Source organism: Neomonachus schauinslandi, chromosome 3, assembly GCF_002201575.2.
Source record: "Neomonachus schauinslandi chromosome 3, ASM220157v2, whole genome shotgun sequence".
Classification (NCBI taxonomy): Eukaryota; Metazoa; Chordata; class Mammalia; order Carnivora; family Phocidae; genus Neomonachus; species Neomonachus schauinslandi.
Genome location: NC_058405.1, coordinates 172,379,439 through 172,404,189, shown reverse-complemented (window position 1 = coordinate 172,404,189; position 24,751 = coordinate 172,379,439). Strand labels below are relative to the sequence as shown.

The window sequence follows — 24,751 nt, the reverse complement described above, 5'->3', positions numbered from 1 at the left end:
GAAGCTGAAAATCCAAGGGGGCAGAGGAGGCCAAGAACACTGGCTCTCGTGCATCTGGCCCATCTCATGACTCAGGCCAGGCCCGGCCAGTCTCCCTTAAGTCCTACCAGCAGGCTGCCCTTGTGAGTTAAAACTCTATCCAAGGAATACAAATGTTATAGCCGGCATCACCCTCCTCCTGAAGGAGCCCGAAACCCTGAGGAAAGCTCACGGAGCAAGTATTTCTGGAGAGGCTACCTCCATGACATCGCCTGAGCATGAGGTCTCAGAAACATGAGGTGTTACAGGTCTGCTTCCTACTTACCTAAGGAAAAGACTAAAACCATTTCAAGGATGGAAAAATAGCGATCCATAAAAGCCACGTGGTTTTGTAAAGCGACATGGCCCAGGCTGAGAATGAAACCCAGCAGTTCCAAATTCTAATACAACTTCTGCGCCTGATTCTGATAGGGCACCTTCTGAAGAGCCTCACAAAAAATAAAGCAGAACTGCTCTGCTTGGGCCAGTGGTTTCCAATTCTGGCCACCTCCAGCGAATTAAATCAGCATCTCTGGGTGGGCACCAGGCATCAGGGATCACTCTGGGAGTGGGGCTTGGCAATCTGCTTTAACAAGCCCTCCAGGCAGTTTGGATGCATGCTCCAGTCTGACAACCACGGACTCAGTCTACCCAAGGGCATTTACTTTTATGGCATATGTCTGTGTTTCAAGCTCTCCTAAGGACACAAATCATTTCTGAACATTCAAACAGAGAAGAAAATAACCTGCTCGGAGATCACAGACCACTCTGCATCCCAGGAATCAGGCAAGAGCCAATTACTTGCCGTAATTTCTGGACTCCATCTGCTTGAACAGTGCAATCAGGTCTTCGGAGTAGCCGATGTCTGCCTCGAAGCGGACCCGGGAGATGAGCACACATTGCCCTTTGACAAAGGCCAGGGAGGGAGCTGAAGGCAGGCAGGTCTGGGCCACGCCAGCGGTGGAGGGTGACCCCCTGCTGTCCTCCGCCCCTTCCAAGGGCTGCAGGGTGACCGTGGGGAGGCTCTGGGCTGCTTTCACTGCGGAAGAAAAGGAGAGATGTGATAAGGTGGCAGACTTCCACACGGGGAGGGAAGAAGCATGGTTAGATCAGGACGGCTTGCAAGTGCGCTTTCACTGGGGCATGGGGAAGTCCAGTCTTCACTGAATATAACTTCTGCTGCTTAAGTGTTCAAGTTACAAAACCTGCAACTCAGAAACGAACAGGGGAAGGAGGGGTCTCACCAAGATGTGCGAACTTAATGGATAATTGCTGCTGCTGTTTCAGCCACTGAAGCCAACAGCCCAGGAATTGCCCCCTAACCCAATCCCCAGGCCCCAGCTGCTCCTACTTGGAGAGCCAGGGAAAGAGACAGAACTGTCAGCCCACAAATGCAGTTTTGAGCCTGATTTTATGTGTTACGGATGCACTGTAGAGATTAGCAGATTTGACTACATAAAACTAAACTGTCAAAAAAAAAAAAAAAAAAACCCAAATGGAATTGAAAGGCAAAACTACCGAATAAAGATTTTTGCAAGAAATCAGAGTAGAGCTGGCACTTGAGAAAATACTAAGACCACAAAATGTAAGAAGACAGAGATGTCATGAACTTGGCGGGGGGGCAGGGGGGAGAATGTAACAAACTTCTGGAAAAATGTTCAACTTCACAAATAATCAGAGAAATAAAAAGCCATTTTTACTCATCAAATTTGCAAGATTAAAAAAAAAACCAACCAGGTGTCTTGCATTGCTCGCTGGGAATAAACCTTTTGAAGAACAATTTGGCAATCTAGAACAAGAGTCCTAAACAGTGATCATGATTCCACTTCCAGGAATCTGCCCAAACCAACAACCGAAAATACAGAGTTATGGAGGAAGGTATTCCTACAGCTTTAATCCTGGGCGAACTGGGAGCAGACAAGTGAAACAAAAACAAAAAAAATTTATGACACATTTATACCGTGGAATGTTATACAGCCATTTCATTTTTTTTTTAGGGAGAAGTTTTGGAAAAGACAAAAATACAAAAACCAATATTAAGTTCGACAGCATGAAATCCTTTTCTTAGGGCTTGAAGTGTCCAACAAGAGATCCTGTATTGTCATTGCTCAGAAGTAGTGGCTAATGTTCACCATTACAATAAAAATACTTCTGCTGGAACACTAAGTAAAAAAAACAAGATAAAAATCCTATTATGTAGATAAAATGTGTATTTTTTTTTTAAGATTTGATTTATTTATTTGACAGAGAGAGACACAGCGAGAGAGGGAACACAAGCAGGGGGAGTGGGAGAGGAGGAAGCAGGCTTCCTGCAGAGCAGGGAGCCCGATGTGGGGCTCGATCCCAGGACCCTGGGACCATGACCTGAGCCGAAGGCAGACGCCTAACGACTGAGCCACCCAGGCGCCCCAAATGTGTATATTTTAACGCACAGAAAAAAAGCTGGAAGGAGCAAAACCAAATGTTAATAGTGGTTAACTAAGGAGATTACAGGGGAACAGCTGTTATCTTTACACGACGATATACTTTCCACATGTTCTACAATGTATGTGTGGGAGGGTTAAAAAGGCAAAATCCACAGGTATGCCTAAAGCAAAATGACAGACTGACAGTCTTTACACGTTACATTGATAAAAAGGATAACCTACTAGGAAGGCACATCATAAAAACTATCTGAAAATTAAGAGCACAACCTAACATTGCGTTGTCCAATCCCCATGTTGTACACCTGCAACAAATGTAACGCTGTGTGTCAACTGTACTGCAACAGAGGGGAAAAAAGAACAAGGATAAATGCACAACTCCACAATGATTGCACAAGTGTTCAAGGGACATCTCAGTAAACAGCAAGTCAAGTGTATGAAATGCTGGTAAAGACAAAGATGAGCTAAGTAATTCGTAATCAGTAAAATTCATCCAAAAGCTATATAGAGAATTTTGTGCCAATAACCAGTTTTTAAAAAAGATGTGGGGCATTACCAAAAGCAACCATCCCACAAAGAAAACCAAAATCAATCTGCAAAAGCAGAAGTTATCCAAGTCACCATGCATTGTGAGCACGGGAGGAAGAAGACGGTAATACAAACAATACCACGGTCGTGGAAATCACTGGTTTAAAATGAGCAAAAATGAGAAACCCAGGTGTTGAAACCTGCAGTCTTAATCCAGAGTACGGGCTCTCCCCCTCCCTAAATCCCTAACACAGGGATTAAAATAACAGTAAAAGTGAGCGCCCTCCCCCCAGCCCCCGCAAAAGGTCACCAGCCACTACCAAAGAACCACCCAATGCCACACATTTGAAGAGGTGGATGCCAAGGAAAGACAGGAGAGATTGTGCAGCGGGCTGTCCCATCCGTGCTGGTGACTCCAGAGAATTCTACCCCAGGCCCCACACCTGCAAAGTGACCTCCTCGTCATGCATCTTCGTCTTTCCCCTTTTTGAACTGGGTGGGGAAAGAGAGCATCGAAATGGCTCTGGGAAGAGAGGAGGAAAAACGGGCGGCCAGAACATCCAGGGCTGACGTGCTGGCAGAGGTAGAGGCTCCGGGCATCAAGAGGTGACGAAAACCTTCATGTAAGAGTCAACAAAATCTGAGAAGACAGAGGGGTGCCCTCGAGGGCTCTGACAACGGACCGCACTGGGTTAATGGGGTCCACTGGAGCCTGATGGGGCAACATCTTCGCCCTGCACCCTCAAGGGAACCGAACGCATGGAGCGCTGTGAGGACACGGCTGTCAGCGGAGCCATTCCTGTCAGGGCAGCCCGGCTGCCTGTCATGGCTGGAACCAGCAGCCCCGTGGGAACATGGGCTCTGAAGTCAGGCTGTCTGGGTCTGAATCCCAGGCATACAACTCATTGGCTGTGCGACCCAGTTTTAGTTACTTATCCTCCCTGGGCCTTAGTTTTCCCATCTGTAAAAACGGTTGTTGTGAGAAGTGGAAGAGATCGCATATGCAGGCAAACCTCATTTTACTGCTCTTCGCTGTACTGTACTTCGCAGACATGGAGTTGTTTTTACAAGGTGAAGGTCTGTGGCAACCCCGCACGGACCAATTCTAGTGGTGCCATTTACCTAAAAGCACTTGCTCACTTCCTGTCTCTGTGTCACATTTTGGTAATTCTTGCGATATTTCAAACTCTTTCATTATTATTACATTTGTTTTGGTGATCTGTGATCGGTGATTACAACTTGCCAAAAGCTCAGGTGATGGTTGTAATGTTTCAGCAATCAAGTATTTCTAAATTAAGGTTTGTACGTTGTTTTTTCAGGCATAATGCCATTGCGCACTTAACAGACTCCAATATAGTGTAAACATAACTTTTATATGCACTGGGTAACCAAAAAAGTCATCCGAGTCACTTTATTGTGCTATCTGCTTTGTTGCTGTGGTCTGGAACTAAACCCGCAATATCTCCGAGGTATGCCTGTATAAGGGGCTTAGAACAACCTGGCAGAGCGGATCCAGTAAGTGCTAGCTTTTGTTAATATAGTGACCTTCATCCAAGGAGTTGCCTCAATGGGCTGGCCATGAGTGAGAAGGGAGAAGGACACTGGGGTAGCGCCCTAAATGCCATCTAAACTATAAGCTAGATCCCATCTGCTGCTCTAGGAGCTTCTCAATACCAGGACTTCCCTGCATGCAGGGCAATGACATGCCTACTTACTTAGGGCACCGTAGTCGGTCATGCTGAAGTTCCACATCTTGGTGGCAGGATCTGAAATGAAACAGAAGTACTTGGTTTGCCCATAACGAGACTGATGACTGTTGTTCTGAGTCGTACTGAGACATTCAGTAAAAGCTTGTTTAATGAATGAATGAGTGCTCTGTTTGAAAAACAGTCGAATGAGAGCCCCTATGGATGTACAAAATCCCTGAAGGGGACAAACAGCAAATACAAATGAGGACAGTGCTTTTACTCCATATAGTGGAACTCATCAGGCCCTGGAATGTTATGGTTTCGCCTAAGAGGGCTGAGGACAGACATGGGACTAGAATCCAAGTATAGTCAGGCAAACAGAATAAGGAGCAGGCCCTCTGGGCTGATGCTGAGCTAGCACATCCTGGCTCTGCCCTTCCAGAGGAAACAAGAGCATCTTACTTCACCTTACTGAGCCAGTCCTATTGCCTTTAAAATGGAAATAACATTTACTTATCTCAAAAAGCTGTTGTTACGCTTTAGTGCTACAACACAAACAAAGCACCCTGCAGGGGAACTGGCCTCTCAGTAAATATTCATCCATTCTCCATATGGCCACGTGGCAGCCCCCAAGTTTGGCAGCTGTTGGAAGGAACATTTGTCTATTACAAAAGGAAACATGAGCTAAAACAGAAAATTTCAACAACTGGACAGACAGAATGTGCCAATGCACTCTCTTCATATTTATGAGAAACTGTTAGATTAAAAGAGACTTTAAAAATAGAAAAAAAAAAACACGTGAAGCACAAGACCGAAGCCTCATTACCGTAACTTCTGCTGGGTAGACGCTTAAAAACTGCAATGAGCTCTGCATTGTAGCCGATCTTCACCTGGAAACGATCCCCACTCCTTATGCACGTTCCCTTCTGGAAGCTTCCTGCTTTGTGGAGTGAGGCCCCCAATTTCTGTGGGCGTCTTCCTTCTGTCCCAGGTGCCACGATCCCTGAGCCACAGTTTGTGTCAGAAATGTCCTGCCCCGAGGTGGAGGGCCTCACTGCCTTGGCCTCTACTCCAGGATCCCTGGGTGGCTGTCCAAAGAAAGAAGCTGGTGTCTTCTGGAGACTCTTGGCTTTGGCCAAAGGCTCATGAGTTCTGTTAGCGAAGAGTGTGGATCTGATCTCGTGTGAAGCCTGAGGATGACGTTGACCTAACATACCACCCAACAGCTGTTGGTTGGGGACCTCTGGAGGACTTTGTGCCAAGGGCGGAGAGATGCCAGTGAGAGTCATTTGACCTAATGGGCTGTGGCCTGGGCAGGCTGTGGGCACATCTTCTTGCCTCTTCCAGATCCCCTTTGCCTGCTCTGGAGCGCTTAGATGAAAACTGTGGGAATTAGGAGGTCTTTGGTCACCATTAGATGAACTATTGAGATTCTGCTGCATGAAAACAACACCATGGTTCACTGGCTTAGAAGGATCCCTGGGGAGGTTTGGGGGAGGGCCCTGCTTGGACTGGGAAGAGTTGGTGGCAATAATGGAGGAGCCAGAGCCTGAGCTCTGATGGTGTTCTGCTAATAATTTCTCAGCTCTACGGGCCAGAGCCTTTTGCCGGTTCTCTTCAATTTTTTTCCTCTGCTCCTCTGTAAGAGGCAAGGACATTTTAACAGGGAAATGCTTATGCAGGGATGTCAATCTTTAATCAGAAACTTGGCAGAAGCTGAGGAAGAAAAAACAATATTGAAATAAACATTAAATATATTTATTTTTCATACTCCTACCTTGATTTTAACAAGCTTTCCTCCAGGAAATGCACAATTTGCACAATCATGGGATATGTTAAAGGTTTCTTTTATAATTAAACACACACACAGGGATAGTAGGTAGCATATACTGAAATAAAGACCCTGACAAAAAAAGCAAAGAGCAAGGTGAGATGGAATCCAAAATTAAAAAGGTATGTTAGCTGCAGTATTATTCTCCCTCTCATCCCCAGCCAATGTGAGTTAGCAGATCCCAAGGAAGTTATGCAGTGCATCCCAATCTATCAAATAATAAGATGACATTTCAAACCAGAATAATGGATTAAACTGACATAGACCAAAACAGCCACATACCATGGTGTGACACTTGCTAACAGACTCCTGCTAAACTGGAAGAAGGGAAGAAACATTAGCTTCACAAAGACTGCACGTTAAATTCACCCCTTTAATTCAATCCTGTTATCATTCCTGGCAAACCAAGCTGCAGGTGGCCAGGTGCAAGCCACAAAGCAGTGAACCTTAGTGCCTGCCTTCCAAAATGCACCACCGTGGGGCAAGCGTGACTTTTTGGAAAAAAAAGCAAAAAAAAAAAAAAAAAAAAGTAATGCATGCTCATTGCACAAACTCAGATGCTACAAAAAGATGTACAGAAAAGAGTAAAATTAATCTGTAATCTCACCACCCATCAATAAGCACTGCTGGTGGTTTAGAGTAGTTTAGTTTTTTTTTTTTCTATTCATATCCATAGATACATGCCACATATTTAGGAGATACGTGTATTTATTACAAAAAAGGTTCATTATACACATTGTTTTGTATCCTGATTTTTTCAATTAATTTACAATTCAGGACATTTCTCTATGAACAATACAATCTTTTACAATATTCTAGAATCAAGGAGCTGGACCCCAATTTCTCTGGCTTGGTTCAGACTAAGCCTCCATCCAACCCACTGCCACGTAATGTTTACAACGATGACATGGGGATGACTCCAGGAGCACTGCTGAGACTGAAAGGGTTCAAAGCTTTCCTTGTTGCTGAAGACTCCCTTTGGGCAGAGCTCCAAAACATATGGGTTTCCATGGTACCCCCAAAGACCTCTCACCTCCTCCAACCACCAGTTAGGAAGGATTTGGGAAAGGCTTTGTTTCCGGGGCAGAGCTGAAGCCCTCAGGCTCCCTGGGTAACACACTCCTAACTTCCCACCCAGGGCTCCCCTACGCCCCCAAACTCTCCAGGCCCACGGCCGGGTCCGCCGCCTCCACGAGCCAGGGGAGGCGAGGCCAGGGGATGAAGAAGTCTCACTGATCAGCCCCAAACCCTAAAGACATCCCCCTACCCAGACTCCCCGCTGCCTCTTTGCCGGGACCCCTCCTCCAGCGGATTCTGCGCGGGCGCCTCCGGCCGGCCAGGCACTAAACGCCACGCCCCACTCCCACCCCTATTATCTCCACTTGGATTCACCCGTCCCCTTGGCCCACTACCTCTTTCAAGCTGGCATTTGGTCTCGTCCGCCTTCTCACCAAAGGCGTGGAACTCGAGCCACGTTCGCGGCCACCCCGACCCCAGGAGCGTCTCCAGAGTCCTCCCCGCCAAGTTACCCTTCCGGGTGGGCGATTAGAAACCGGTATTCCACCTCCGCCAGCTCGCCAGCCTTACTGCCGCGCCTGGGCCTGGAGGGGGAGGGGCCCAGTCACCGCAGAACTACGCTTCCCAAAGGGCAACGCGGTCGCAGTTACGCTTGACAAAGTGGGAGTGATGAGCCGGGAGACAGGACCGGTGCTGCAAGGTCTTCCGGGATCCGTAGTTCCGGCCGGGAGCCTGGCGAGAATTAGGCGATACGCAACAACGTGAGCGGGGCGGGGCGGGGCGGGGCGGGGCTGGAGTGATGCAGCCTGGGAATTGTAGTCTTTGTTCCCACAAAGGTTTGGCCAAACACTACGTCTCGAAAGCCTGGAACGTTGAGGTTTTCAGAGCTGCAGTCTCGTGGTCTCAGCTGTCTCCAGGGATATCCCAGACACTGATTTCGTAGCTCTTAATAAAAAGTATCTCCTGGAGCATCAGTTGTAGGTATTGATTACCTCGCAATTTAAGCCCCACCCGTTGTCCCAACTCCGACCTGACCTTTCCGGACTAGGAGATTTGGCCTCGTCATCATCGTCTTCATCGGTTGTTGTGCTGACCATTTCATGTAAATTTTCTTTTTTAATCTTCACGATAACCTTATGGACATGTGTTATTCGTATCCCATTTTATAGATGGGAAAACTAAGACAGCACTTTGCTAACTTTTTTCAAGTCTTTGTTAGGCTATTTGTGATTCTGATTCTGAAGTCCCTGCTCTTCAGGGAAAATTACTAAACTGACATTATGAGAGTCAGTTTACCCCATTTCTGAGCATCAGTACCCCTTTCCTCACACCATCAAGTCAATTATTACATATTGGTGTTAAATATAATATTTCTTTATCATCAGTGTACACATATGTTGCTATTCAGTTTTCAAACATGGCTCACTTAAAGAGGTAGATCTCTGTTTAAGAATTTGGAAAAATGGCCAAGACATAATGTTAAGAAAAACAAAGCACAGCAATGTGTATAGATTGAGCCATTAAAAAGGATGGATGGATGGATAGATGGAAGGAAGGAAAGGAAGGAAGGAAGAATGGAAGGAAAGAAGGCAGGCTTAACTATAAATGCATGTAACCTCATAGAAAAAGGTCTGGAAAGGAAACATCAAAACTCACTCTTCTTTTTAATCTATATTTTTCTGAATGATTTGGATTTTCTTATAATACTTTTATAGAACTTGTGACTTTTGAAACACAAAATCATTTTTGAAGCATGTAAATTTTTTTTAAGATTTTAATTGTTTATTTCACAGAGAGAGAGCACAATCAGGGGGAGCTGCAGAGGGAGAGGGAGAGGGAGAAGCAGGCTCCCCTCCGAACAGGGAGCCCGATGTGGGGCTCGATCCCAGGACCCTGAGATCAGGACCCAAGCCAAAGACAGATGCTCAACCAACTGAGCCACCCAGGTGCCCTGAAACATGTAAATTTTTAACTGACAAAGACTTTGGCCTTTCTTAGTCTAGTTGAGTGACATTAAGTACTAGAAAGTGGGCCAATCTCACTCTACCTCTTTTATGGCCAAGTAAGCACGGTGACTGTGTCTCCATTTTCTCCTCTTCGAAGTTAAGGTAGAAAACACCACCACCTTGCTAAATCTTGTTGTGCTGGGGATCAAAGCAAGACAAGAGAAGTGTTTAGTGAACCGTGAAATCCCAGAACAGATGCCAGATGGATGTTGCTATTGTTTGAGGTAAATCTTCTTGGTCTTTCATTTCTCTACACCCAGCATGAATTTTCTACTATACAGATGAACAGAAATTAATGAACACCTTTCCCTGCCCTTCCTGTTCCCCAACAGAGTCCATTAATTTGCTAAGAAAGTTGAGTGCTGTGCTCTTCACCTGTGTCTGCCCCCTATTTATATAACAGTGACTTCACTCTGTGGTGCTCAGCCACCTCTCCTGGAAAACGACAGATTGCCCTTTGATACCTACTAAGAGGGCATGTGGACCAGTGGAACTCGGATCCTAGATTTTATGGATCTTACCCCTCAAAGTCCCAATTTGGTAGGTCTGGCATTGGGACTAGAAGTTGCAATTACCTTTCTAGCTCTAACTTTCTAAAATTCTAGGAAGGGGAACTTAAAATAAGAATTCAGTAAAAAGAAAAAGAAAGAAAAAGAAAAATCGTCTTCAGAAAGAAATACAATCAGGTCCCACTTAATACTCACATCTGCTTTGCCAACAGCATCATCTGTTGAGGCCTTGAGATAGGCAAGGCTTTTATTTATTTATTTATTTATTTATTTTCCCCTATACTTCTGAGGTTCTTGAGGCAACTTAGAGTGAAAATTCACTCCTTAAAAGGTTTTTAAGGCCTGGAGGAGAGCACATGAGCCAAGGGATGGAGGGAGAAGAGAGGATAGCTGAGGCAGTTGAGCTCTAATTGAATTCACCCTCCCGGGCAACTAAAACAAAAAAGTCAAAAAGTTGTGCCAGGCCTTCGAGCAAACACCGCACCACTGAAGCTCCCAAACACAGGGCAGCTGGGCAGTGCCACGCTGCTTGGAAGCGTCGCCTGGTTGCCTTAGAAACGCACATACGCACGCGCGCACAGACACGCACACACAAGGACAATGTAATGAGTATTTTGTAAAGGTAAAAATTTTTTTAATGATTAATATAATTACATGATTATGCATAATTATATAAAATGATTTGAGAGTTTGTGTCAGAGTTTTTCATGTTTACCTGGTTTTCTTTAGTAAAGCGATGATGGTTACAAATACTTTTATTTACCAAAATTAAAAACTGTTTACCCCTGAAAGAAAATCCAATCATGTTTCATCTGTGAAATCCAAAAATCTGGCAGACACAATTGTAAGGGATTCCAAAGATGAGTAAGATCTATTACTATCTCCAAAAGTTTACAAAGTCTGGAGGATAGAAGACAAATAGTTAAAATTGTCAGATTTAGCCAAGGTCCTAAATATCTGTCTCAAATATTGCACGGGACTCCTTATACTAAAAAAGTATTTATTGTTTATCTGAAGTTCAGATTTAAGTGGGTGTCTTATATTTTATCTGACAACCATAAAAATAGTCCACTCGTGTTATCAGTTAGGCTTAGCTGAGCTGCAAACAAATATACACTGATACATAGATGACTTACAGATATATTGATATGTAAAATTTTAAAGCTAGAAGGGACTTCAGAGCCTGTGGAGTTTCCTAAGGGAGGAAATAGAGGTCAGGTCAACCTTTGTGTGTTGTAAAATTGCACCCAGAGAAGTTAGCTTGCATGATGTCACAGACCAGGCAGAGACCAGGAGAGAAAGGGGAACCTCAGTCCCAGTGTGGAGCTCTTTCCAGACACTAATTACGTAGCTGTTGCATGCTTGCCCTTGCCTGATAGTATGTGTGGGAACCTACAACAGATTAAAGTCCCCTCCCCCTGGAGCTTACATGCTAGTGATATAGGTGATGGGATTCCCACTTCCCTCTGTTTCTGATCCCCCAGAGAGGGCTTGACAGCTCTTTGGGGAGAGAGCTTTTGACAGCCTCCTCAAGGGCATGTCATCGCTCAAGTTAATTACACCCAGAGTGCTGTGATAAGATTGTGGAGTAGATGCAAGACTTTGGGTGGATAAGGAGGCTGTTCCCTCCTCCCGTGCTGCCAGTTGGCAAAGACATTTACATATCCAAAGCACAGAGGAGCAATGTGAAGGTTTATAAGCCAAGAAATTCACCTTCCTTAGCGGTTGTTCTGTTCTGATGGACTTAATTGCTCTGAGTCTGACAGTTCAGTTTTCCTCCCTCGTGGGTCTGCCTTTCCCTAGCTCTCCTCTCCCCCAAAACTTTAAATGTATGATAAAGACAGAAACTCTGGGATTATTTCTAGGCTGTGCATTCCATATTTTGGTATGAGTATTCTCCAAGCATCTTAATTTCTCTTAACTGTTTGGTCTTGGTGTCTGTGATTACTTCACAAGCTTCTCTCTCAAATCTGGCACATTTTCTGCCCAGGATGGCTTTGTATATCCTTTGCCAAAAGCATCCCCCTCAACACCCTCATCCAGTTTTCTTAGACCTGTAAAATTTCACTTTTTCCATTCCTCCAAAATCCCAAATTCCACTTTATCCATCCATTCATATATTCATTTAACAACAGTTCAAGGGCCTACTAGGGGCCACATATAGTGCAAAGGCACTGGGGTTGCCAATAGTAAATAAGAACCCGAATATGTCACCCTTTCTCCATAAAGCTTACAGTCTATTTGGGGAGGCAGACAAGAAAAGAAAGAAAAGAAAAGAAAGGAGAGAAGAGAAGAGAAGAAAAAAGAAAAGAAAGAAAATAAGATGATAAGGGCCTGAAGGACCTAAACAGCGGGTTTAATTAGAGACTAAAGAGGGAACCATTTCAAAGTGGTTCGAAAAGGTCTCCTGCGGGTTGGGGGCAGGCATTAACCTTGAGACCTGAAGGAGGACAGGAGCAGCTCTGCAGATATTGGGGCAAGGAAGGCTCTGAACCAGAGGCAAAGGCAGCACCACTGCACCCAGACAAGAGAGAGCTGGGTATGTCTGCAGAGCGGAATGAAGGCCAGGGTGGCTGCAGGACAGTGTGAGTGTAGAGGGCTGGAGAAGCAAGTAGGACAGATAACTTCAGGGTCCTGCAGGCCAGGCTGAGAAGTTTGCATTTTGTTCTGATAGCAGTAGGAAGGCACTGAAGGATTCACGCTGCAATGGTGTGATCCGATGTGTGCCTTGAGAAGATTGCTGCTGCCTCTGAGCAGAGCGTGCCCTGGAGGAAGGCATGGCAGGAGTCCAGGGGAGAGATGAGGCTGGCCTGGCTGGATGCTCATTTTGGAAAGCTGCCTGGAGGGAGACTCCAGCACCATCTCTCCTTCTCGAGGAGCCTGAATGTCTGAGGCTAGCACACACCCACACTCAGGGCTCCATGGCTCACCTCCCACTGGCAGCAAGAGACGTGAAATTGGCTTAGAAAATCAGGGTAATATATGGAACTCTCTTAGGGACTGTTGTTTTTTTCTGCAGCTTCCTTGCGGGAATTGGAACAGTTACATTTTTTCATTATTATTCATGGAAAATGGGGGCAAAGAAGAGCTAAGTAGCTTCTTCAAGGATACAAGTAACACTGAAGTAAGCACCTGCTGAGATGTCCTACTTCCTACTCCTCATTCACTATGCTCCTCCATGGGTCCTACAAGGAGGAGACAGCCACGACTTTGCTCAGTATTCTACTCAATTTCCCATTCCCATGGGAAATTGCTCATGTGATGACACCCCATTTGTTTCTACAGAGGTGGAAATTTAAGGTTGGATTGTCATTGGCTTGGTGCAATATCCCTGAAGGCCACAAGGGGGCGAGTAAGAGTCCACGAAAGCTGGTCAGCCCTGTCACGGTTACCTGTCCCTCTGGGCACCAGTCCCTCTGTCTGGGTCTCTTTTTATGTCTTGCTTCTCCCGGTGTATGTTTGTCTCTTCCTATGTCTTTCTTTTTCATTTTATGTTACATTTATTTGCTTCTTATTCTTCTCTTTTTATTTCTGCTCCTCTCACTCCGTATCCAGTCTGCCCACAGCGTGGAGGAAAAGCTTATTTTCAGTAGTTTGGTGTATGTGTTGAATTGCTTCCCGGTTTTCAGTTCTCAGAAAGTATAAGTGAAACACTTTATACTCCTTTCCCCTAGGTTCCCCTGACTCTCATTTGTTTGTTTTACTTATATGGTCATATCTATTCTCCTCTGTTTCAATAGAAAAAGAAAGGAGACCCACTCCTGACCCAAATAAAACATCACAAAATAAAAGGTCATGCAACTGTTGAAGAAGTTCAAGAGTAGGGGAAAATTTGAGAGGGCCTTGGTGGCTGCAACCTGTCTCCACAGTAACCAAGAGGGCATCTAAATAACCACCCAAAGTGTGGAGTTCCTATGGATTGGGGGGAAAGCCTTCCTTTATCCCAGTATTTCAGTTCTTACTGTCAGAAGACTCTCCTGTGTAACCACTCCAAATTCTCTGTGAGTTCAGATTTGTTCTGTGCGCAGGAGAAAGGTAAATGGAAGGAAATACTAGCTATATTATGTTCTGTTGACCCAAGGGGCTTGCTACCCTTTCCTTCCACATGGATGGAATGTGCAGTGCTGCAAGTTTGGGCATCAGGGTGGTGAGGACGCAGGGTTGGCTCTCTGCTGCAAACAGAACCATCTATATTTGCACTCGATGGGGGCCCGCACACACTAAATCAGAGAGAAGGAGCAGTGCCATTCATCATGAAGGTGAATTATCCTAATTGAGTGGTCAAGAGGATGAGTGCTTTCTAGGTAGTTTACGGTAAGGACCTCCTACTCCTGGATGCAGTAATAGAAAACCACGGGGCCATCAGATCCATTTGGGAAAGAGCATTAGCATCTAATCCACTCACGCTGGTCCTCCAGCACTTGTTTTCGGGAAATCAGTTCTCTCTTAGCCATCAGTTCAATATTATTCTAGTTTTTATTTTATTTTTCCCTTTTCAGCTTCTGAAAGATCAGAGACTCTCTTCTTAACCCGACTTGTACAGCAAGTGTGTTACACACTCAAGGCTTTTAGACTTACGGCACAAGCCTCCACTTCTAAACCATGAAAGTAAATCCCTGTCTTCTGCTACCTGGCTTGCATTCCACAGACAGCTCCAGAACTCCTTCTCAGCGCCCCCTCCAGCTTGCTGCAAGTATATCCTTCTCTGCTTGTAAATAAACGAAACAGTTATTTGCTTTTTGAAAAATTTAAAAGGCCCATTTCACGCTGTCAGTTGGAGAGATGGCATTTTAAAATATTAATTAAAGTAACTATATACTTTTTGGATAGGCAATACAGTTACAGGATTCAAACTCCAGACACATGCAAAAGTCCATACAGGTATGTTTTCTTCTGGCTGGAGGCAGATTTAACGTGAAGCTATAGAAGCTTTGGCTTCAGGGACCCTCGTTTGCATAGGCCCCTTCTGAGGGCCTGCACCTAATTCTGTATTCACGATCTTGCATTATTTTTTTCTTTAAAAGCTTCCCTTGCCCCCCAGATTGTATGCACTTCGGTGCCTCCAAAACTTGACTCTGCCTCTGCCCCCATCCCCGTCTCTTAACCACCCCATTCCCTTCCCAACCAGCAACCAATGTCAGCAGTTTCTTGCATATTTTTCTGGGTATATTTTGTGCACATTTAAGTAAAAACATATTTATCCCTCCTTCCTTTTATACAAGTGGTAACAGGCTATACACCCGGGTGTGCATTTGCTTGTTGCATTGCTTTGAAGTGAGTTAATTTCTTTGTAATTCCATTTCCTCCTCTGTGAAATCACTGTACCTATCCCAGAGACTTCCTGTCCCTGTTAAATGAGATAATGTAAAGCCCTTAGCCCACTGCCTGGAACATAGTAAATGATCAATGGAGGTAAGTTATTATTCCATTGTTACTAATTAAAATACAGAGCACCTGGGGGCCACAGAGCCAGGGCAGGACCAACAAGGCTAAGCGGGTGCAGTGCTATCTGAACTGGCCTTCGAAGAATAAGTAGGGGTTTGACCTGCAAAGATAAAGGGGAAAAGATGCTAGCTACAAGGATGATCCAATCTGACAAAATTACAAATGCTGAGGAAAATGTGGTTAATTACATGAAATATGTTTAAAAGAGTTTCAGTGTGACAGGCTAGTTTCTGGAATGACAGACATAATCTTTGGGGGTCCTTTGAACAAATCTGAAGCAGTAAGGGAGGGCCAGGAGTCCCTTGGTTGGGGGTGTTATGTGGGCTTTGATTTAATTTGACATCTCAGTCCTTCCACTACAGTTTAAATTCAGGGGAGGGTAGTATCAATATTAACTAATCCAATCCCTCATGAACAAACTCAAAGTCTAAATCTTTAGCTAACACTTTATCAATACCATGTTCTAATTCCATATGAGGCTTTGAAAGCATGCTGCTGAATGATAATTGCTGTAAAGATTTAGTCACCGGGACTTATACAGAATAATTGCACAGACGAAATAGGGGGTTTATTAAACAGTGCGTTTAACTGATTGCAACTGCAGATCTTGACAGTGCCTGGAACGATGGGCACCCCCAACACTCCTCCTGCCGCTACCCTGGATAGCAAGGGTGTAAGTAACACTACGTACCCAAAATGGTCCGTGGGTCATCCCACCACCCCCCAAGGCCAGATAGGGCTTTGGGGAACCTGAGTGCTGAGGTGTGTGTTAGATAAAATACTTAATCCTAGAAATTCAAAAACCCTACGGCTAAGTCAGCTTCCAGGACCGTCCAGACCCCAAAGAAGAATCCGTTCCTCGTGGCTCTGTGATTAGATGGAGTATGTTTGAGACCTGACGAGGGAGGGAGGCCCCGAAGCTGGTCCCCGGCATGTGTAGGGTGGGTTTCTTCAGTCCATCTGGCACCTCTTTCTCCAGGTCCTCCTCCTCTCAGTCTAAATTTCCTCTGGCCCCCAGACCTCACCCAAGCTGTGTATGCTCTCGGGTGATCAGCAAGTCATTTAGGGAAAAGCCTTTTAATTAAGAGGAGAGCAGCAGATTATTAAATCAGACATTTATTACCCTGCCATCTGGCCAGAACTACTCCCGGCCCCTCTTTTCCTCCAAGCCTGCACAGGCATAAGAAGGGACAGAGGGAATGAACAGAGAGAAAGCCTGTCTCTGCCTGAACTTGGAAAGGACCACCCAGCCCTTCCTGAAAGCAGGTGAGGGTTCTCGGAGGATTTCTCGGGGTCGTTTCCCGCACTGTGGAAACCGGGTCTGTTTCCTCACCTGTAAAATGGGGATAATAATGCCTGTGTCGATGCTCATGAGATGCGTGGCCCACTGACCGGCAGGGTGGAGGCGCCTAGGGAGATGTAAGTTGACTCTAGAGCCAGTGGAGTAAGAGTTTTGTTCTGAAGGTGGGCGGTGATGATGGGGGGGCAGCTGTGGTGGTGGCAGGGGGGCAAGAGGGCGACAACAAAGTGTTTCTTCCCACGTAAGCCCCTTCTGTTGTGACCCACAGGGGCATTCCTTGGCCCCCTGAGTGAATGTCAGGGAGCTCAGGAAATGCATGCTCACCTCTCGTCCAGACCCCCTCCAAACCTGGATGTCAGGACGTTACCCTAAGGGAAATGAAGCTGGAGACTTCTGTGTCTGGTTTGGGCATAAGGAGGAGTTGACAGACACTAACAGAGAGGCCAGCACCGGAAGACGATGAAACAGACACGAAAGGTAAAATCACTGCAGTGGGACAGCTATGAATGGAGGCTAATGCAGGTGGGCGTGTTTGGAGACTCAGTTACCACAAGCAGCATGGCCGTCAGTGATGTGACTTTGCAAAACGCAAGACAACTCCTGGGAAAGCACTGAGCCCAGTGAAGTCCAATCTTTCTATAATTTGCCAACAGTCCCATTCTTAGTGTACACCGAGCATATATGAAAAACCATTTTAAAAAGTTCTTCCGTTCACATGTAAAACATCACATTTTAAAGATCAGATGAGGGGCGCCTGGGTGGCTCAGTGGGTTAAGCGTCTTCTTTCGGCTCAGATCATGATCCCGGGGTCCTGGGATCGAGCCCCGCACCGGACTCCCTGCTCAGCGGGAAGCCTGCTTCTCCCTCTCCCACTCCCCCTGCTTGTGTTCCCTCTCTCGCTGACTCTTTCTGTCAAATAAATAAATAAAATCTTAAAAAAATAAATAAATAAATAAAATAAAGATCGGATGATTATAAATTTCCAACTCTATAAATGCGGAAGTGGTGTGGAGCGTGGGGTCCGGCATGTGCAGGATTGTCTCACAGATTGCAAAAGTTCAGGCTGCACCTGTGTACCCACCTATCTACGCCCATCCCCTCCGTGCCAGGAGTGAGACCCCTACCCAGCACTGAGCCAGCCCCAAACATGCCACACTCTTCCAAAGTGCCTTCTGAGCTAGACTAAAAATTAGAGTGTGAGTCAAACTAATTAAACGCAAAATGTGAATCAAGGTAAATAAAAGGTAAAAAAAAATGGAACGAAAACGGAGACGTTTTAAATGTAAAAAGAACACCTTGAGATAATCAAGAAACTTTTGAACTGGATACTAGGATGAAAGAATTGCTGTTCATTTTGCTCAGTATAATAATGAAATAATTACTCATTATTGAATAATGAAATATGAAATTGAATATTGAAATATGGAAAAATGAAATAATTTCATGTCAGAATACGGACAAATGTGCATGCAATAATACAAAAAAGCAAATCACTCCCAGGTTAAAATCTCAATAGTGACCATCAGAGTACAGTATGTCTATGAGCTTTATAGAAAATATTTCTTGGGGTGTCACGCTTCTCTGGGAACTTCCTCCATTCAACACCAAGCTAAGCCCTCAGTTGGGGACCTTGTATCACTTGCCTCCACCCCTCCAGCCCAACAGGTGATTGGTCCAGGTGGGGGTGGGGCCCACCTGACCCAGTTCAAGCCCATCAGATCCCCTTTCCCAGGAACTTGGCATTTTGAACTGAGAGATGGGGAGTCTTGGGTGTGGGAGATGAATTACATTAAAAGCGACTCCTCGTGAAAAGTCATATCCTTCCCCCAAATTCCATTTCTTTGTGCTCAAGCCAGCTTAACGTTGATGTCTGTTAAAGATTCTTTCATTCTGGGGACAAATGACAATCAGGAGGAGATTAGCAGATTGAAGATCAACTACCGTAGATTAGGTCCCTTGGAAGTTAGAACTTGGAGAATTACTAGCTTCAATTTAGTTATGTTTAGATAACCCCTGTAAAGGGTATTGGGTTGAACTTGGCAAATCGTCTGTCTTTGCGCATATTCGAAATGATCATTTAAAGAGAATAGCTGTGGTAGCCAGCCTCCAAAAGGGCTGCTTGGTATTCACATTCTTGTTTGAGTCTCCTCCCTTATTAAATAGGGCTGGTCTGTGTCACTCACCAGTACCGTATTGAAAATACTGGGTGTGGAATGGGACTTCTTAGGCCAGGTCAGAGAAGACACTGAGGCTGTCACCTTGTCTGTCTTGGGTCACTCCCTGGGGTTGAGGAGGCAGGAGGCCAGTCTGAAGAGGTCTCTGTGCTGAGCAGCCTCCTGGCATGCGGCTACCTCAGGCACTTTGCAGGCACTCAGTGACCTGTTCTCTCACCTCTTTCAAGGTTTGGTTCAAAAACTCACCTTCTCAGTGAAACCTTCCCTGATCACTTTATTTAAAATTAAAAGTCTTTCCCTCACCTGGCAATGCCCTCCCTCTCCCCTGTGTTATTTTTTCCATAACCCTTATCACCAATTATATTTTACTTCTCCATCTTCCTTATCTTTAGCTCCATAAGGATAAGGATTTTTGTGGGTTTGTTCATTGCATCCTTAGGGTCTAGAAGCTTTTCAGTAACTATATTAAGTGAATGAATAAATGATTTAATCTAGTTAATTTAAAAATGAAACATATCATATGGGTTCCTCATAGAAAAATTAGAAACTATAATAAGCCTTCAGAATGAAATAAGAACCATCATCTGGAAATACCCAGTGCTGACATTTCTGACATTATGGATCCATGCTGACTGTTCTCTTCCATGCTCTCTGAGTTGTAAGCAGTGGAAATCCACTTTAGCTGGCCCCAACACAGGAATATTGATCAAAGGCGGCCATGGACTCCAGAGAAATCTACAGGGCACAAAGTGTCTCTGGGCCTCAAGGGAACTAAACTCCAACAGACACCAAAGTTGCCCTCTCTGCCTCCGAGGGGCCTGACGACCTCCCTCCCAGGGCATCTCTGCTTCATCTGCCCACCTGCTTCAATCTTCTGTCTCCGAAGACCACTCTTTTTTGCTCACTTATTCGTTCACATGTGGTCCTCATGCCTGCTCTGGGGCCTCAATGATTTTTCAATCTCCCTGGCTCCATCTTTCATTGTCCTAATTCCATATCCAGGAAGACCGCCAGCTTAGGCCAGGAAACTTCATCCGGTAGACCGGGTCACAAATCTGTATTAGTTTGCAAAGGCAGTCATAACGAAGTGCCATATGCTAGGGGTGTAATCAACAGAAATTCCTAGTCTCATAGTTCTGCAGGCCCGAAGTCCAAGATCAAGATTACAGTAGGGTCGGTTCCTTCTGGGGGCTTGGATGGAGGATTTGTACCATGCCTCTTCCCTAATGTCTCCTGGTTTGCTGGGATCTTTGGCATTCCTTGGCTCCTGCTGTATCACTACAATCTCCACTTCATTCTCTCATGGCACTCCCCTTGTGGGTATATGTTTGTATCCAACCTTCCCCTTTCCATAAGGACACAGTCATATTGGATTAGGATCCACCTTAATGACCTCAACTTAACTTGGTCATCTACAAAGATTCTATTTCCAAATAAGGTCACATTCACGGATACTGGAGGCTAGGATTTTGATATCTTTTGAGGAAACACAGTTCAACCCATGACCGTCATATGGAAAGAGTAGATTTGTACCTTCAAGTGGCTGTAGTGGAAGCAATGACATTTGTCTGGTACCAAAGTTGTTTTCTATGTAAATATGTATTTTTTTCTTGCAAAAATGGAATAATACTGCATGTTTTCCTTTAACAATAGATTTTGAAAATGTCCTCGTGTTAGTAGCATATTTTACCTTGTTTTCAATGGCGGCATTGTATTACACTATACAAACATACCGTAATTTATTTAAGCAAACTCTTATTGTTAGATTTCTTCCCATTTTTTGTTAGTCTGTACAATACTGCAGTGAATATCTTTGTCTCTAAGTCTTTGTGCACACCGATAATTATTTCCTTTGGATAAATTGCTGGAAACAGAATTAGTGGTTCAAAGAATATGACATTTTAAAAGCTTTTGATATATGTTATCAAGTTGATTTCCAGGAAGTTTGTTGAGAATGTCTGTCTCCCCATCATCTTAGCCAGTATCCAGATGAGTACTTTTGGTCAGCCAAAGTCAACGAGATTATAAAATATCTTATAATGGTTTTAATCTATTTTTTGGACTGAGATTGAAGTGTTTCTGCGTATTTATTGATCATGTGCATTTCTTATTTGGGGAAATTTCCTGTTCGTTTACTTTCCCTACTTTTCTATTGACTTTATTTGTTCTTATTTATTTGTATTAATTTTCTACCTTAGAAACATTAGCCTATTCTATGTTGTAGCAATTTTTTTTTAATGACTTGAGTTTTATTTTCAGTCTTGTTTATAATGCTTTTGAAATACAAAAGGTTGAACTCTATCAAAATTTGCGTCACTGGTTTCTTTCAATCCTCTTATGCTTAGTTTCCCTATCCATGGTCGTGGGGGGAGGGCAGACAATCATGTATATTTCTTTTTATTTTTTCCCTCTAGTGGTTTCTATTTTTACATTAACAGTGTTGATCTGTATGCTCTCATTACCTCTGGTAGATTGAATATGGCTGCAAATCCTTCATTACTCTTATCTCTGAGAAGTGGAGTCTAATTCTTCTTCTCTTGAATCTGGCTTTAGTGACTTGATTGACCAATAGAATATGGTAGAACTAATGTCCTGGGAATTCTGATGCAAGGTTATACCCTTGTTGCACTGGCTTATAAAATCCCCAGTCTCCATGTAAGAAGTCTGACTACCTTAAAAGCCACCTTGCTGGAGAGTTTATGTGTAAGCACTCGACCATCCCAGCTGAGCCCAGAATTCTAGCCATTTGCACCAGGGCAAACTCATTATCACCAAATAACCTCTGTCAGCACTAAATGGAGCAAAAGAACCACCCAGCCAAGCCCTGCCCAAGTTCTGGACCCATAAACCCATGAGACAGAACAGAGACAGTTTCTGTTTTAAGCCACTACATTGTAGGGTAGTTTGTTGCGCAAGAGTAGATGACCGGAACATTACCTCTTACCAGCAGGAGAGTTACAGAGGCTGTGAGATGCAGGAAAAAGCACTAGAGTTGCAGGGAAATGAGAATCAAGAGCTTCAGCAAGGGTATTTTCATCCATTGGTAATGACTGATGATATCAAAAGTAGCAAGGTTTATAGGTGACATGTACTTTGAGGCAGAAACAAAGGGCTAATCAATCCCAACTCGAGCATATTTTGAGAAAAAAGCTTTTCTTAAATAATTAAAATCCGTGGAGCATTTTTAATGTACCATACACAGTGCTAAGTTCTTGACACAGATTTTTTTTCATTTATTCCCCAGTGGACTCACCCTGTGAGTAGCTGCCATTATTGTCCCCATTTTATAGACGAGGCAATGAGGCTTCGAGAGTTTCAATAATGTGCCTATGGTCAAAGAGCTGGAACTAGGATTTGAATCCTTCTGTGTGAGCCTGCACGCTTGGCCACAGGGCTAACCTCATTTCCAGGGTGAGGCTCTGATATCAACTTGCAGAAAGTGCCCCTTTGCTAAGGGACAGATCTGGACACCAGATCCTATCAGATCCTCCTCCCCACCGGATCCTACCATATAGATGTTCCTAAGTCTGCAAAATCAGAGGGTTGAATTAGATATTCCCCAACCTTTTTTCCAGATCTTACAAACCGGTGGTTCCTAAAATCAAGCCACGGGCCTGGCAACGTGAACAATGCAAAGGGAATCGACTGGTGTGCTCCCTCTGTGCCCGGGATTCAGAGTGCCTTTTCCTACCCAGGGCCCTCTGTTTCCAGACACCTGGAGGGATGTGGTAAAGTCATTTAGGCAGGGAGGGCCTTCAGGGGAGGGATCATGTCCAGTTCATCCCTATATCCCTAGAGCCTAACAAAATGCAGGGCCCCTCAGGATGTGTTTGAGACTACAAAAGAAAGTTCCTCAAATTACAGTGGCCTGAGCTGAGACCCTAGCCTTCTCAGACCATTCTGAGGGCTTCCCAGAATCCTGCCTTACCCATTGTTCAGGAGCAAGTCCATGAGCCACTGCTTCAGCCACTGACTTCCATGACATTCCTACTGGGTACAGGGGCCCTGCGGCTGCCACTGTTTCTACTTCTCCAGCCACTGCTCTGCTGCTGGGTCCCAGACAGGTGCTAGCTGCTTCCCTCAGCTTCGACAGCATCACTGAAACCATATTATATATCTTAAGAACTTTCTCTTAGTCCGGGATTAATGAAAGGAAATTGTGAAAACTGAGAATGGTCAAAAACTCTTGCCCCATATCAGGCTCATCCTTTAAATCTGTTTCCTTGCTTGGCCCCTTGTGGGCCTCCATTGACAAAGGGCAGCTGTCCTGCCTGAACGTGTACTCACACCAGAAATATCCTGGGGCTGTTCTTGGCCTTGAGGCACCAGCTGAAGGGGTACCCTGAGGAAAACAGACGCTTTTTTTCTTCCCAATGGAAGTCCCTCCTCCTTATATTCTTAGAGCAAACAACTGATTTAAGTCTTGCCAGGACGACTGACAACAGGGAGGATCCATCTGCTTCAAGGGCAAGCCATCCCCCACCCACCCCCATCTCCCCCACCCCCTGCCACCAGGGTGTGTCTGGCCCAGATAAGACAATCACAGAATGGTCTGACATTAATCCATTCCTTCAACTGGGTTCTCTAGTCTTCTCCATGTGCACCTTGTAAATTAATGCATGAATTATCCGACCAAACCGAAGGTATCCACCCTGATTCCAACCCATCAGCCCTACACCAAGCATCTTCGTAAGTATTCAGAAAGCTTCCCCTTCACACCAGAGCTTATAAATTCTTAGCACAATTCCAAACCCCGTCAACACTACCCTCCGCTCCTCTGGCCATTGTCTGTTCCCCAAGCCCAAGACAATTAATCACTCTGCTGCCTGCCAGGCCCTTTCTGTCAGCAACCGTTCCCTCTGACCCTCCATGTCGATCTCTCTCCCTCGCCCCAGCCTCTGAGAGAGCAGAGTAGAGGCTCACACCTGTCGGAATGGAGTGGACAAAATCAATCAACAGGGTTATGAATCTCTCCCACTGCCCCTCCCTGCCCTCCACCATTTCATCCCTCTACTTCTCAGGAGCATGCCAGGATTTTAAATTTCCTTCTGGTATTGGCCCAAGGGAAGTGATGACAAGAGGAAATGGGAAAGGATTTAGGGGAAAACAAGAACAGTAATAATTGGAGCACCCTGCAGAGCTCTGGAAGGATTCTGATAGCTGGCTGCAGCAGGCGCATGGGAAAGTTCTCCAACTTGGACCCAGGTTCCCATGGGGGAAGAAACCTAAATAGGAATGCAAAGGAGAGATAGAATATGATACTTTGCTTGTCAACATCTTTACCTTATTTTTGTTAAAGCCTGCTGCCTAATTTCTTCAAAGCCCTGGTCATATGGCATGAATGAATTGAGTGACTGGTGTCTCAGTAGGAGCCAAAATTGTAAAGTAGGCCAGTCTCGTCTTCTCTGAGCTCCTGGCAGTATTAGCTCTTTGTGCTAAAAGGAGCAGACACAAGGGCCTCCCTTCCACTCCCAGGAAACCTGCTTTAACGGCGACCTGCTGGGAAACATGCTCCGTCCTTTGTCATCTACAACCTTGGAGACTCTAATGGCAGGAATTGCGGGCCCGATAAGAAGGGAGGGTGTCATAGGCAGGTGGGTAGAGGAGATATTTTTAGGCAGCCAGAACCTCGGAGAACCCATCAAATCACAGAGGCCCACCCACTCCACCTGTGTCAGCTTTAAACTTGGATTGAATTTTTGGTGGCACAAAAGATGCTGTGCCTCCTGCCACTGGGAGGGCCCGTTCTCCCACTCTGCTCTCTCCAGTTATTCCCCTCTTCCAGCATCCATCTGGCTCTGGCTCAGCCTGA

General features: G+C 45.1%; 1 protein-coding gene across 2 annotated transcripts in view; it reads right to left on the bottom strand.

The window, feature by feature from the left end:
- SMARCAL1 (SWI/SNF related, matrix associated, actin dependent regulator of chromatin, subfamily a like 1) overlaps positions 1–8,094 on the bottom strand; it is a 57,960-nt gene extending 49,866 nt beyond the window's left edge. The window contains exons 1-5 of one of the 2 annotated variants that reach the window (XM_044913399.1): positions 7,940–8,094; positions 6,771–6,805; positions 5,484–6,373; positions 4,685–4,735; positions 824–1,057 (exon numbers count right to left, since the gene is read on the bottom strand). In XM_044913399.1, coding sequence (XP_044769334.1) covers positions 824–1,057; positions 4,685–4,735; positions 5,484–6,315 — 1,117 coding nt within the window. In that variant the 5' untranslated portion in view covers positions 6,316–6,373; positions 6,771–6,805; positions 7,940–8,094. Of the gene's footprint in view, positions 1–823; positions 1,058–4,684; positions 4,736–5,483; positions 6,374–6,770; positions 6,806–7,900 lie in introns of both variants that reach the window. The other variant, XM_021702886.1, reaches the window with a different exon arrangement.
- Positions 8,095–24,751: the final 16,657 nt, after the last annotated feature.